At 44.5% G+C, this 15316-nt stretch overlaps 1 protein-coding gene across 3 annotated transcripts in view; it reads left to right on the forward strand.

Annotated features, from left to right (window-relative positions):
* The window catches only part of Ralgps1 (Ral GEF with PH domain and SH3 binding motif 1), a 242208-nt gene that overhangs the window by 101424 nt on the left and 125468 nt on the right, over positions 1 to 15316 (forward strand). For all 3 annotated transcript variants that reach the window (XM_042680986.1, XM_042680987.1, XM_042680988.1), the window contains exon 8: positions 2919 to 3045. In XM_042680986.1, coding sequence (XP_042536920.1) covers positions 2919 to 3045 — 127 coding nt within the window. The remainder of the gene's footprint in view (positions 1 to 2918; positions 3046 to 15316) is intronic.

Genomic DNA, 15316 nt, shown 5'->3' on the forward strand with positions numbered 1-15316 from the left:
AAACAAAACAAAAAACTTACTGAACACTTAGGTGAGGGCCTGATTAATTTCACAAAGGGGGTGGGGGGTAGTACACACCAGGTAAGTGGTTCTGCACTGGGTATGAATTATTTGGTAAATTTGTCTCATGCAAAGTCTCAAGGACTTTCTTGTCCGGGCACAATCCTCAGATCTCAGCCTTCTGAGTAGCTAGAATTACAGGCATGAACCACTAGCTCCTGGCAAATTCATCATTCTTTAGGAGCTTAAATTCAGGGACCTTGTTATCATATCCTGGTATAGCTGATAATTGAGTCTTCAGGACTGAAATTTCTGTCCAGGCTAGCTTCCAAACTAGCCTTCCAATCTCAGCAGATTGAATAGCTAGGATTTGCAGGTGTGAGCCACTGTTGCCTGGCTGAATTTGCCATTCTTTGTCATTCTGTGTGTGTTCATGTATGTCTGTGTGCCAGCCCTAGGGCTTGACCTCAGGGCCTAGCCACTGTCCTTGAACTTTTTATGTTTGAGGCTAGTGTTCTACCATTTGAGCCACAGATCTACTTCTGGCTTCCTGCTTGTTAATTGGAAATAAGTCTCATGGGCTTTTCTTCCTGGACTGGCTTTGAGTGGTGGTCTTCAAATCTCAGCTTCCTGAGTAGCTAGGATTACAGGAATGAGCCACACCAAGACCCGGCAAATTTGTTGTTCTTTGGGGCTTAAACTCCGGGACTTTGCATTCATATCCTGGTGTGGCTCATGATTGAATCTTGAGGACTTTCCTACCCAGGCTAGCTTCCAACTTCAGTCCTCCAGATCTCAGCTGACTGAATATCTAGGATATTCAGAGGCATGAGTCTCTGGTGCCAGAGTGACTTTGTCATTCTTAAGTGATCATTTCAAATGCCACCTCTCTATCTCTTCTTGACACTTATCTTGATGGCAACTTATTTAGGTTCATGGTCTCTACTCATTTACCATATTGCTATAAAACATATCTCATTTTTCTATTGAATCAAATTTCCCAAGTATGTACAGACAAATCACCTAATTCTTGTGATTATGAAACTGAAGTAGAGACAACAGTCTTGGATCCTTTCCCTCTAGGCTTTGTAAAGATTAGATGGATTGTTTACAACAGTGTTTACAAACAGCTAATTCAAGATGGTATTTCCTGTCCATTTGTCACTGTAATGAATTACAGCCTCAAATTAACAAGCCAGTTAAGCAGCTGCTGTTCCTAGCATCTGCTAGCATCCTACTCTGATGTATCCTGTTTTTTGTGTTTTGTGTTTTTTTTTTTTTGTAGTGGGAAAAAAAAGATCTCCATTGTTTTCAGCACTGAAAACTTCCTTTCAATTGTTCTTCTACCTTTTCTCTGAAAGACTATCACTGCTTGTCTACACTGGGCTGTCTCAGGGTTGATCTCATGGCTGTCTCATGAAGATCATGGAGGAATTAAGCAAGGCCTGGCCAAAGCAGCCTGGATGTTGCTGCCTGGGGATCCTCAAACCCAGGTCCCAGGAGCTGTAGTTCCCCCCAGTGCTGGGCAGTCATTGTTCCACTTGGCCTTGCTGCAAGGTGGGGCATTGGAACACAGTCTGTTCCACAGTCTGTTGGTCTAGGTCCTTGCACAGACTATAGAGATTTTTCAAGATGAAGTTTAGTCAAGGATGCTTAGTCAAGGCTTAGCCCTGAGCCACCAACTCCAGAAGCACTGGCCCTGGCAGCTGGACTTGAGGGCATTGCCAGCATCAACCACATGTGTGACAAAGCCAGCCCCCCTGGTCTCCAGTGGCCACCCTAGTCCCTCCTCCCAAGTCCAGCCTCCCAGTCTTGGGACTCCCTTCTTAAAGTCATTGTGTTTGGGGAGACCTGCCGCTATTTCTGGTATTGGACCTTGACTTGGGACATGCAGGATTCCCACCAACATAAGTCCTTCACATCAAGTCTTGGTCCCTAGGATTTTTTTAAATTATTTTTTTGGGGTCCGGTCATGGGGCCTGAACTCTGGGCCTGGGCCCTGTCCCTCAGCTCTTCAGCTCAAGGCTAGCGCTCTACCACTTGAGCCACAGTGCCACTTCCGGCTTTTTTCTTTTTGCTTATGTGGTGCAGAGGAATCGAACCCAGGGCCTCAGGCATGCAAGGCAAGCACTCTACCACTGAGCCACCTTCCCAGCCCCTTCCTAGGAGTTTTGAATTCTACTCCTTCCTTTCCCAGACTTGGTGTACACCTTGAGCCACACTCTCTCCAAGGTCACCAACTTTATGCCTCTGCAAGATAACTCTCCAAGAAACTTGCTTCTCTCCTCACTGGCTGTGGGTACCTCCTCATGCTGGGTGCTTAACTAGATCAATCAGTAGATGACTACTTGTGGAAGATAAAGTTGTCCTTTTTTAAAAATTATACCCTACCTAGTGAAATATGACATAGGTAGGTGCTAGGGACTCTGAAGAAGACAGCATAGTTTGGAGCACTGTTCTCACTGTGTTCATGTGAGTCACATGAAAGGTCCTGGCACCTTCTGCCACAATGGAGGGTGGGGGAAGTGGTAGAACTCAAGGAAAGACACCTGGTATACCTATAATATAGTCTCCAGGTGACCTTGAGCTGTCAGCTTCACTCTCTGAGTTCCATGCTCAGGTTGAGTCTCTGTACCTGAGGGAGATCAGTACTGTAGGGGATGGGGGCCTGGCTAGGTAATGTGGTGGTTACCTTCCATGTGAGAGTTTGTAAAAATGACAAGCCTGAGGCTAGGAAACTTCCTATCTCCACATGAAGCAGCCTTTTAACATCTTGATTTGTACCAGGAATTGGCACACCATCACCATACCCTTTAAGATGTTTCTTTTTTGTTCTTTGCTCACAGCTCTCCTCTCCCTTTAGCTTCTCTGCTTTATTTCTTTTCTCTCTTATGCTCTATAATTTCTTCTTATTCCAGCTTTTGAATAGAAAAGACAAGACCACCTTTGAGAAATTAGACTACCTGATGTCCAAGGAAGATAATTATAAACGGACTCGGGAATATATTCGAAGCCTGAAGATGGTGCCCAGCATTCCCTATCTAGGTAAGAGTTTGAATTGGCTTATTATTATTTTTTTAAGAAACATGCTCAGCGCCAATTAAGATGTTTTTACAGTTTCTAGTTGAGGAATTTCCAGGAAGCAGCAGGGATCATTGGGTAAAGAGGCAACTGGTTGGCTTCTTGGATTGGAACATACTGTTTATACTTCCCTGGGTTGGAAACCCAGCTGTGAGGAAGAAACAAGGGATATTATGCATCTTATATATGTGATCTGTGAACCCCAGCCTCCTAGGGTATAGCCCAGACAGGTCACAGCGATGGGAACCCAGGTGCAAACCTGCGTTCTGGTTCTCTGAGTGCTATTTGCATGTTTCATAAGATTTGTACAAGTAAAATTCTAGTATCAACTGATTTTTGAAATTTTTATTGTTATTATAAAGGTGATGTGTAGAGGGATTATAGTTATATAAGTCAGGCAATAAGTACATTTCTTTTTAGACAGTGTCACCCCTTCCCTCACTCTCTCCCAGTTTTTCCCTCCTGTCCCTACTCACAAGTCGTATAGTTCATTTTCTACATAGTTTCTACTGAGTACTGCTGCATTTGTTCCCTCCACTCCTGTGTCTCCCCTTACCCTCCAAAAGACAGATATATGAACAAACAAGACAAAAAAAGAAAACAAAAACAACAATAAAGGAAAAAAATCTCTTGTTTCCATGTCCTGGAGTTCATTTTGACAAATTTTATTACTATTATTACTACTATTATTATTGGCCAGTTGTGGGGCTTGAACTCTGGGTCTAGGCACTGTCTTTGAGCAACTTTTTACTCAAGGCTAGGACTCTACAACTTGAGCTACAGCACCAATTCCAGCTTTTTCTGTGATTAATTGGAGATAAGAGTCTCATGGACTTTCCTGCTTAGGCTGGCTTTGAACCACGATCCTTAGATCTCAGCCTCCTGAATAGTTAGGATTACAGGTGTGAGCCACTAGCTCCTGGCTTGATAAATATTATTTTATATGATCAGAGGCACAGAGGCATTGCACCTTTGTGTTCCTCCTCTAAGGATTGTCTCACTGTGTGTGAATGTCCCAGTGTATTTTAGAGCTAGCTTCTGCATATGAGAAAAAACATGTGCCATTTGTCTTATTCACAATGTGTCATTAGCTTACCTCACTTAAAATGATTTGTTCTAGGTCCATTCATTTCCCTGCAAATGACACAATATTATTCTTTCTAATGGCTGTGTAATATTCCATTGTGTGTAGGTACCCATTTTTTGATCCACTGATCTATTGTAGGGCATCAGGGCTGTTTCCATAACTTGGCTATTGTGAATCGTGCAGCAGTGAACATAGATATGCGAGTGTCTTCTTTCTGGTATCCTGGATCATGATATTCTGGGTAGATTTTGCTGGTTAGAAAATTGTATATGTTTAATGTAAGGAATTAGGAAAAGAAAAAAATATTACCCATTCATTATCCCACCTGAAGTATTTTGCTCCTTGCCATTCATTTGTGCAGATCCAAAGCACATTCACTCTATCATCACACCTAACGTTATCATCTTCATTTCCGTGCTGTGACTCCATCAGATGGACTTGTCAAACTTGATTCTGCTTTCTAATATTGGCCACTTAACTTATTTCTGTACTTTTTGTAGTAAAAATTTTGTCACAAAAACTCTTTTGTTATTACCTTGCCTTGTGATAATTTCCTCAAACTGTGGTTCAGAACCAAACTCGTGCACAAATATGTGTTTTCATGTACATTTTCAAAATGCTCTCCAGGAAGGTGTGTCAGCTCACATGTTCATTAGAGGGAGATGAAATCATCTTTCTCCCACACGCACACTGTGCCTTTCCTCCCTCCCTCCTTCTCTTCCTTCTTTGTTTCTTTGCCAACTTGATAAATGGAAACTGCTTAGAGTTTTGGCCTTAGGGTTATATTAATTTTAGGGAGTAAAGTCTTTTTATTCTTTTTTTCTAACACCTTTTATTAGCACCTCTGAAAGGAGGATGCATCTTTCAATTGATGATAACACCTTCTAACATTATTTAACTGGCAGCACTTTTTCTTAGTGATACACGAAAGATATACCTCATAATAGATGACATTTAAATTTAATGAAATATGAATTTGATACAGTATGGAATATATGTAATTCTTCTCACTTTAATATGCAAAATAGTCAAGGCTATCCTTTTTCCTATAATTGCTGCTTTTGTTGCATCCTACATGTTTGGGTATATAACATTCTCAATGATACTCTACTATTCTGCAATTGTCATTTCAGTTTTTCTGTGTGATATCTTATTTTCCATTTTTATCCTATAAATTATATTTCATTGAATTTTAGATTTTAATGTTTTAAGTTTCTGTGTTTTAGGCATGATACTTGAAAAGAGCATGTAGTTGGACCTTGCCTTTTCCTATGGTAGATAACTCTTTCGTATTTGTTTATTCTTATGCTGTATAGTTGAACTAAATTGCATTCTGTGCTTTCTTTTTTCATACTTTCTCACCCTCTCCTTGTTCTTTTCTTCAGCTTGCCAAAACAACACCGTCTTTCTACTTGATGGCTGTCAGTTCCCCATTTCAGGTTGAGAGAAGTTAGTCCATCCTAACTTTACAAGAGGCTATCAATCAAGGGATGGGATTGTGGTACAGAGTGAGACTAACTTGCTGCCATCTTTTGTTTATGTTTTTATTTGTTCCTTTAAAAAACAAACAAACAGAGTCTTGCTATGTAGCCCAGCATGGTATCCAACTTGAAATCCTTCTGTCTCTGCCTCCTGAATATTGGGATCATAGGTGTGTACTACTATACCCACTTCTGTCTAATGGCTGAATTAGTGGAGGTGATCCAGGATTGTTAACAATGGCTTCTTTTCTCTAACAAGAATGCTCATGAGAGCTGCCAGGTATGGGCTGCCCTCTGTGCCTAGCATTTTGTTAGGCATTTGAAAACACAAGCTCATTGAATGTTCACAACAGCACAGGCACTGAGAGGTTGCCTGGGGTCACATAACCAGAAAATGATAAAGCCAGGTCCAGGTCCAGATGGTCTAGCTATCAGCCCTAAACTCTGGACACTACCTCTTCAGATTTCCTGTTTCTGCTGTGCAGATCATTTTTTCCTATCCCTCCATGTGGTTGTCTCTGTATGTTTTCTACCATTTGTGAATTGTGGGTGACCAGGTATTATCTGAAGTGAATGACATCTGTTCGAGCCTTTTCTTTTTTTAGTGATGTTCTCTGTTGTTGGGTCACAAAGAAGTGCTACTTTGGGTTTCCAGGGTCATTGGTCAGCATTCCCTGGCCTTTGCGCTCTTGCCACTCAGTGCCGGGATAGATACAGCTCTCCTTCTCCTAGATCACGTCATCCCAGCTGCCTCTCCCTGGCAAGTGCTTCACAGAGCATCCTGGAGTCCTGGACTCTCCTGCTTGGCTTTCCTGATATGGCTCTGAGTGAGCCCAGCCTGTGGTTCTCTCCCTTTATTCTTTCTCATGACAGTTGCCTGCTCCCATTTGGAAGAAATGTAGCATTTGTCTCTGTATTGCAGAGCAACCCTGACATGTATACTTTGGAGGGAGTAGAGTCCAGAAGGTCCTTGGACTCTTAACTGCTTCCTTTTAGGACTGTATGAGGGGTGGTAACTGTGAGGTTCCACTTTGTATAAAAAAGCACAAAGCAAGAACTCTATCTGTCCTGAGGGAGCTTGGGGTGGAGATGGGGGCATCACCTGCTGTCTGATGGTCATGGATAGACCCTGCTCAAACCCAGCTTGAGGTTTCAATCCTGAATTCCTCTTGAAAACCCAACCTGTCCCAGAATGGATTTGTTTATCTTAAGGAGAAGCAGTTACATAATTCCTGGAAAGTACAATATAGGAAAAAATGTCTGAAGCCATTTGTTTTTCTCTGGCAAAGTTCTCCCTGCAGGCTTTTCCTCCTAGAGTGGGAGGGAGTTACTCTTAGGAGGAACTTTAGGTCAGTCTCTGACATTTAAAGCTGATCAGCTGATGCCACAGTTCAGCTCACTGCTTCAGAAGGTATTCACCTCCAATGGCAAACATGGGTTTTCTTTCTGTAAGGATTCTCTTAACCCTCTTTGAAGGTTCTATGCGAGCTGGGTTCCTAGACCTCCCAGTGAAGATGCCCATGAAGTCCTTGTGGTTGTCTGACCTTCCGTGTGGGTGTGTACCCCAGCTACTTTACTGCCTAGCAGAGGGCCAGTTGGCTGCACTTTGGTGTCCTGAGTTCCTTGTGAAGCCTAATTTAAAAAACACAGGGAAAAAAACATTGCATTTAAAAAAATAAGAGTTTCTTTGGATCAGTATCTTCCAAATTACTTGTAAGTGTGAAGATACTGTTGGGAAATAGGCCAACTATTTGTGTCTAATTTTATTATAGCTTTTCCCTAAAACATCCAATTCCAATCGAAATGATAGCAAAAGCAGGCAAAGGTCTTTGAAGAATGGCTATGCTACTTACTTTCTAAATAGATTGATTTAGGAGGTGTTTGGTTTTCACTACTTATTATTCCTTCCAGGAAATAACTAAATAAAATTAGGAATGTGATGGATTTTAAATGCTTTAGAGGTGATTCTAAAAGTATCATAGCAGTGTAGAAATTTGTGACCTCTCAAGGAATAAAAAATTAGGCATCCCGATAGTTTTGAATAGCAGAAAATATTTAGACATTCTTGGTACATTTACCCAGACCTCTAAAATGTGAAGGAAATTTCTAAAACCTAAGCCATTCCTTTAAACAAACAATCTTTTCTCTTTTTAAAAAGCAAGGCTTTTATTTTCAAATCTAAATTCTGAAGTTTAGGGAGGACATTGTTCAAAAAGAGATGTACTCTTTAGCTGACTTATGTAACTGTAACCCCTCTGTACATCATCTTTAAATAACAATAAATAAATTTAAAAATTTAAGAATTCTAAAGTTTAAAACAAAATCCAGTTTTGGAAATATTAAACATACAAGGTTGAACTGTCTGGTATCTAAAAATACTTTCAAAGAGAAGTGGGCATTTTTCAATGTACTCCAATGTCCCAGAGCCCCCAGCACAGCCAGGTGAGTGAAGATCTCCTGTTTTGAGCCTGAAGGCAGCTGCACCAGGCCTCGCCTGATAGCAGGTTCTCTCACTCTCCCCACTGAACGTTCAAGGATACTTGTGACACACTACCTTCCTCCTGGAGCTCACAGTCCAGCTGTAAACACCGTCCATGAAGAAGGAAGGAGATACGAGCTAAGTGTTATGAAGGGAAAGGCAAAAGAACATATAAAGGGCGCCCCACCCCATCTGGGAGTCCTAGGAAGGGTTTTCTGGAGAAAGCTGGATACAGAAGTAGGGAGATGAGCATCCCTGACAGAGATGACAGCTTATGCAAGAATCCTAAAGTGGGGAAAACATGTTTGCTAGAAAATCTGGCTGGAGAATGGAGAATGAGGGGGGGGGAGGGTATTGTGAGAAGCAGCTGGTGTGGAAGGGAGGGATTGAACACTGGGAGTGGGGAGCTCAGGTTCTGACCTGACCAAAGGCAGCAGGGAGCTTGGAAGGGTTTTAAGCAAGGGCACAACTGGATTGGATTTGCTTTTTGCATCCATCATCGAGGCTGCAGCTCAGTGAGTGTATCCAGGTCTGGTGGGAGGACAGAAGAGCAATTAAGGGATCACGTATAAGCCTATGGTGAATCACTGTAGTTCAGAAAGTGTTGGGCTGTGGGAAGAGCTTTGCACACATTTATTAGAGCAGAGTCTAGGAAAGCCATGGGTGGTTGTCCATGAGCACAGCACACCCTGCACTTGGGCTTTGAGAATCCAGATATGCATCTGAGCAGAAGTGAAGGAGTGAGGATGAGGGAGGGATGAAGCAGATGATACCGGTGCCAGGCTTCTGCTTCCTGAGTTGCTAAGGTAGGCATCTTGAGGGGCTCTTGCCCTTTCTGTGGGGGTGGCCATCCCTGGACCAAATCTAACAGTATCCACATCAGTGTTACCCAGCTGGCCTCAAGTTGGCTAGTGTCTAGAGTAGTCCTTTCATTTAATGTTCAGCTGAAAAACAATGTCATTCCACATGCAAGAAATCCAGCCTTTTCTCAGTTCCCTACCCCATGTGTTTTCAAAGATCCCTCGGGAATACTCCTTGTTGCTGGTGCCTCTGCTGAGTACCACATCGTTGATTGGTTGCCTCCTGCCTTTCCAGCCAGGTTCTCTAGTTGGCCCTGTAGAGAGCCCGTCTTCTTTTCTCCATGGGGGCAGCACAGCTTAGGTATCTACAAGGGAATGTCAGTGTTACCAAGAGAGCCTTAGCCTGGGTTCTGGCAAGCCTGCCTGCCCCAGTTCATAGGCCACACCCTTCTCTCCTGTCTTCCACAATGGCTATGAGCTACAAGGTGCTGGACTTAGCCCAGGAGAGCATCTTATCAAATTTCCCTAACTCGGGCTGGGAAGGTGGCTCAGTGGTAGAGCGCTTGCCTTGCATGCATGAGGCCCTGGGTTCGATTCCTCAGCACCACATAAGCAAAAAGAAAAAAAGCTGGAAGCGACGCTGTGGCTCAAGTGGTAGAGCGCTAGCCTTGAGCTGAAGAGCTGAGGGACAGTGCCCAGGCCCAGAATTCAGGCCCCACGACCGGACCCCCTCCCCCCCCCCCCAAAAAAAAGAGAACTCAAATTTCCCTAACTCAAGGCACTCAGCCCTCTCTGGAATCCAACTAGAAGGGAAAATCTTCCCTCAGACCCCAGGCTCAAACATGTTCTCAATCATTAGAATGATCTCAGTGACATACAAAAGGCAAGAAGTGTCCCCATTATTTTGTAGAGTGATTAATTCTGAATTAGTTCTGAATCTTTCCCTTCCAGAAGGGAAAAGAATGCCTTTACTTGTGTAATCTTAGTTACCTTAAAATTCACATTTCTCTAGGACTTTATAGTCTTTCTCAGTGCATACAATACACTAGACCAATAGGTGTTACTTTTTCATCTCCATTTTATGCATAAAAAATCCCACAATTTGACCTATACATAACTTACCCAACACCATAGATCAGGCAGAGACCAGGTTTAGCTCAAGAGTCATGCTCCTAGCTGGATTGCCACCCAAACATAACTAGTGCATCCTCCATTTCACATCTGTGTCTCCATGGAGATAAACATTAGCAAGAATATACAGAGATCAGGAAAGGAGCCCTGAGGCAGGCCTTGCTATCCAGAGTTGGAGAACTTTATTCCTTTGTATTTTTATAGCAAGAACCTGTTTTCTTACTAAGATGCCAATTATCCTCTGACTTCATTTAGTCTTTGGAACTCTAATTGGAAACTTAACAACAATAATCATTGCAGTAATTTAGCCAAGTGCTGGTGAAATGACACATCTGTAATCCTAGCTACTCAGGAGGTTGAGGTCTAGAGGATTGTGGTTCAAAACCAGCCCAGTCAGGTGCTGAGACGGTAGCTCAGTGGTAGAGCTCTTACCTTGCATGCATGAGGCCCTGGGTTCAATTCCTCAGCACCACATAAGCAAAAAGAAAAAAGCCAGAAGTGGTGCTGTGGCTCAAGTGGTAGAGCACTAGTCTTGAGCTGAAGAGCTGAGGGACAGCGCCCAGGCCCAGAGTTCAGGTCCCACGACTGGACCCCTGTCCTCCCCCCCAAAAGAAAACCAGCCCAGTCATAAAAGTCCAAGAGACTCTTTCTGCAAAATAACCAGCAAAAAGCTGGGCTGAAGCTACGTAGTAGAGTGCTAGCTGAGTAAGCAAGCCAAGGGAGCACAAGGCTCTGAGTTCAAACCTTCAAACCCTAGTACCAACAACAACAACAAAAAAGGCCAGGGGTGGGGGGAGTACAGTAATTCAAGTCAGTTCTTTTACCTTATGACAACATTTCATGTACAAGTATCTCATTTAGTCCTTCTAATACTCCTCTAAGGGAGGCACTGTTTTTAGCTCATTTCATAGCTACTGAGTATAAATAAGATTCATGTTAAAGACAACTCATTGATGAGATGAGTTTAGAAGACTGTCTCTTCTACAAAGAGCACTTGCTTTTCCTGACTCTCTACTCTGTCAGTCATCCTAGGGAAATCTAGCTATCATGTGCTTGGTAGTCTAGTGGAGAAAAGCTAGGTGTCAAGGGATCAAGACCTGCCACAAACACAGAAAGAGTTTGGAAGTAGATTCTGCCCCAAAGTTGAACCTTCCCAAGAAATTGTGGCTTCAGCCAACAACTTGACTAAAGTCTTATGACTATAGTTGTTGCCAAATCTATATTGGGATAAAAATCACGTACTACTCTCCACACACAGAAGACCAAGATTGACCCCTAGGGCTGCAGGGAGCACTGAGCTCCTCCCAAAAGCTGATTTGGAGGAGAAAATTCTATAGGCCAAGGAAGTGATTGCCACTTTGAAAGATGATGAGCTAGCTTTGCAGCTCTCTAAGGAAGGACAGTGTGTGTGTGTGTGTGTGTGTGTGTGTGTGTGTGTGTGTGTGTGTGTGTGTGTGTGTGTGTGACAGGTTAGGGTGTGGAAGAGGAGAAGATTGTTACCCTGTGGTTTGCCCAGGCCTGCAGAGGCCCTAAGGCCTGCTTGGGAAAGTGAGAAAAACGTCCATTCCATGTGGCTGCCCAAAAAGGCTGTGTCCAAGAATGGCACGAGGCGCCTACTCGTTCCTCTAAAAACTACAGAACTAACACATTGCTTATAAAGATATTACAGTAAAAAAGAAGTCTGTAAAGTAAAAAGTGAAAATTATGTTCTTCCTCTGCTCTTTCTCAGAGGAGCTACAGCCAGGAGCCTGGGCACTCAGATATCTCATCCACACCCACAAGTGAAAGTGCCGGTGGGGGTGCACATGATGACAAACTCCCTAACTGAATGGGGAGCACTTTATGCCTATTGTTTTGTGCCTTTCCCTTTTGGGGGTCATAGGTCCTGCTCAGGGGCAGCAAATGTACGCCTCACTCCTTCCTGGTGACCCTGCGGCATCATAGATGTGGGCAGTTTATTGGCTGTTGCAGGTATGTGCGGATCTGTGCAGCTGTGCCTCAGCTGTTAATCACTGAGGTGGTTTCTGTGTCCCCTTTTACAGGTAGTGCTGTGGGGAATGTCCTTCTACCTGTGTCTGTGCTCATCTGTCAGAGCATTCTAAAAAGGAAAGCTAGACATGGAAGCTCTTGGCAGAGATTTTGTACCTTCACAGTAGCCACTGCTGAGAAGGCTGCCATTGCTTTCACTTCACACTGTGGGCACACCTGCTTCCTCACACTCCCCACCCAGATATTGTCTGCCAGCTATTATTTATGCTGAAAAGATACATGAAGGTGGCACCTTGCCAAGCGTACTCTTCTCCACTTAGCACTTCTCCCCAGCCCCGGGTTAGGCAGTCAGGCCTTCAGGCTAAATGATTAGCTGTCCCTTACCTCTATCTCTGCTTCCTAGATATCAGTCCTAATCCCTCTACATGTGTCCCCTGTACAGTCCTTCACTGCCTTGATCCATGAACAGGGGCTGCTTGGCTCTGGGTTCCTGAGGAAAAAAGACAGACCTAAACCCCTGCAGGCACACTTGGCCTGGTGCCTGCTCAGCATTCTGCACTTAGCGGAGACTTTGTGCATGTAATCCTTTCCCCTCATTGGGATAACTAGCATGTAGGCCTCTGTCATGACATGGCTCCAGAAGGGAATTTGAATTCCATTCCCTAGGAATGGAATGAGCTGCCTCTCCAAGCTCTGGGCTACTCCCAGATCTGCTAGGCTCAAGGCAGATATACACAAGGAGGCCTCTCCTCCTATCATGAAATGTCCCTCCGCTTCGACACTCACTGCAACAGAGGAATTCCTCTTGACCTGCTCATAAGGCCAGATTCACTGTGACCAAATGTGAACAGGACATGGGACAGCCAGATGGCTACCCACACCCACCTAGGAGGGGCTACATGTGGAAGTACTTTGGGAGGCTGCACAGATGGCATAAACTATCAAGGCTATGTCTGGAGTCTCATGTATGAGCTGAGCTGGCCCAGACTGCCCCCGGTCAGGAGGATGTCAGGAGGCATAGGTCTACAAGTCTCAGGCTAGGACTGTTCTGAGAGCTAAGAGACTATGATTTCCAGGCCCCATGCTTGGAGGCGTAGAAGTGGGAAATGTGTGGCCGCAACCAAGACTGCAGGCCAGGAAGAACTGTGCATGAGATGACAGCCAGACCAGCCACAAGTGGAACACTGAGTACCAATGAATAGGGTTGTTAAGTCTGTAGGATGTAAGACAAGATGCTCTCTACCCTGTAGGAGAAGGAGAAAGGCAGGGTCTAGTGGCTATGAAATGTTCTTTATCACTGTCCACTGTTAATATGTTTGCTTCTCTGAGGTCAACCAGGCAAACAGCTATGGACTGACATACTGATGTCCTGGGACCTGCTGCCCAGCCTGTTGCTTCTATACAGGCAGGTGGGCTGGCTACTCCCGAGGGCAGGAGGCTGCATACATCTGTGGTTTTCAGGTGCAGTACCATCTGTTGATTGAGTTTGACTGGGAACCTTGGTGTGTTCCTTTCCTCCTTGGGTAGAGTGGTTGGTATCACAGAGGCAGGAGTTCAAAGATCAAGCTATCTGAGTTCAAGTCCTAATTATCTGAGGATGCATGCTCCTGGACACTTCCATCTTTGCCTCTATTTGTATGTTGAAGAGAGGGTAATTATAGGACCCATCTCCTGGATTGTTGTAAGATCTAGAGATATGTATGCTGTCTGGCACATGGAAAGTACCACATAGATGGTAGGTGGAACTTGTGTCATCTTTAGTGAAATATAGCTAGGAAGACTTCTGCATTGGGGATCTTGGTGGTTTTTGCTTCCAGAAAGGCTATTGTGAAATCCAGCACATCTGAGGAGAGCAGGGAGAGGCCATTCAAGATACAGCCAGGTGTCACATGTAGTGTCCCATTTTGGCCTTAAAAGTTTGGGTGTGGGTTAGATGTGCTTTTCAGGAGAGGACAGGAGTCCTTCCTTAGGGGAGGGCCAAGGGAATAGAAACCAATCTGATGAGTAGTGGGACAGAATCCATCTAGCTGGCAAAGTATGGTCCTAGAAAAGATGGGTGCCAACAACAGCTAGAATATAGTCTAAATACTTTTTTGGATAGAGAACTAGTCCTTGACCCTTCCTGTCCTGGGATCCTGGGATCTTCCCTTGCCTCTCACAGGGCATCATCCTCCAGCAGCAGTTCTGAGGCCAGAGCCTATAGAATTGGAATGTTGGAGTAGACATTCAACTTGGACTGGCCAATCCGATCCCTGTTGGCATTGGAAAGTAGAGGTGCTGGCACATAAGCTCAGAAATGCCATCCAGAGCTATGCATGGGGCCAGTAGTGAGAGTAGACTGCAGATGGGGACACAGTAAGAAACCCAGTGGGATGTGGAGAGGGTTGCTGCTTTGCTTTCTGGAGGCCTTCCCGACAGTTTCTGGTTCCTGGCTCTCATGAGGCCCAGCTGCATCTCTACCCATGGGCTCAGGGAGATACCTCATGTGTCCTTATATAACCAGCTTATTTAATGAGCTGGACTCTGCCAGGTGTAAGAAGAAACCAAACTCATTTTTCCCCAGTGTCTTTTCAAGTCTGCTCTGTGGATGAATTTCGTTTTTTCCTAATTGAAGCAGAGAACTCGGCAGGCCCCTAGGTCTTCCTGGTGTCAGGGATGACAAAGTCCAGTCCCTTGTAACAGTCTCCTCCTTTCAGACAGTCCTATGTAGCAATCATGCCTGGATTCCTAAAGCCAGCTTTGCAGGCCTGGAGCTGGTCAGGGCAGGAAGTCAGCTTCTTCACTGGAGCTTGGCCAATCTTACTGCTTCTGTCACCTGCCCGCTCAGGTCTCTGGCCTTGGAGCTTTCAGCAAAGGGAACAGGGGATGCAGGAGACAGGGCCTGTCTTCTGCAGCAGCTCTGACCTAATCCAGAGCTTGTGCTCAGTGCATAGCCCCAGCTACTCCTTCCCTATTTGTGTGCTGATTTTGTTTACTCTGAATACTTCCAATCCTGTTTCTTAGTGGCAGAATGATACTTTTCTAGCTGACTTTGGCTCTGGTACTTGCTGTCCTGTCCCCCTACCCTACTCCCAGGCCCTTTGTGTCCAGTATCTCCTACTTCACACTGTTCTGGTGCCTGCGGTCTTAGGCTTGGGGCCTGGGTTAGACAGTGGCACCCATCTTTGCTTGTACTATGCTCTGGGAGTGTCCCTTAGCTTTCCTGTCACTTGATTTTGGTGAGAGGCACCTGCTGTCCATGTGTTGGAAGAGGACATAGCATGAAGAC

This window comes from Dipodomys spectabilis, unplaced genomic scaffold, assembly GCF_019054845.1.
Source record: "Dipodomys spectabilis isolate Male_0828 unplaced genomic scaffold, ASM1905484v1 ptg000067l, whole genome shotgun sequence".
NCBI classification, from domain to species: Eukaryota; Metazoa; Chordata; class Mammalia; order Rodentia; family Heteromyidae; genus Dipodomys; species Dipodomys spectabilis.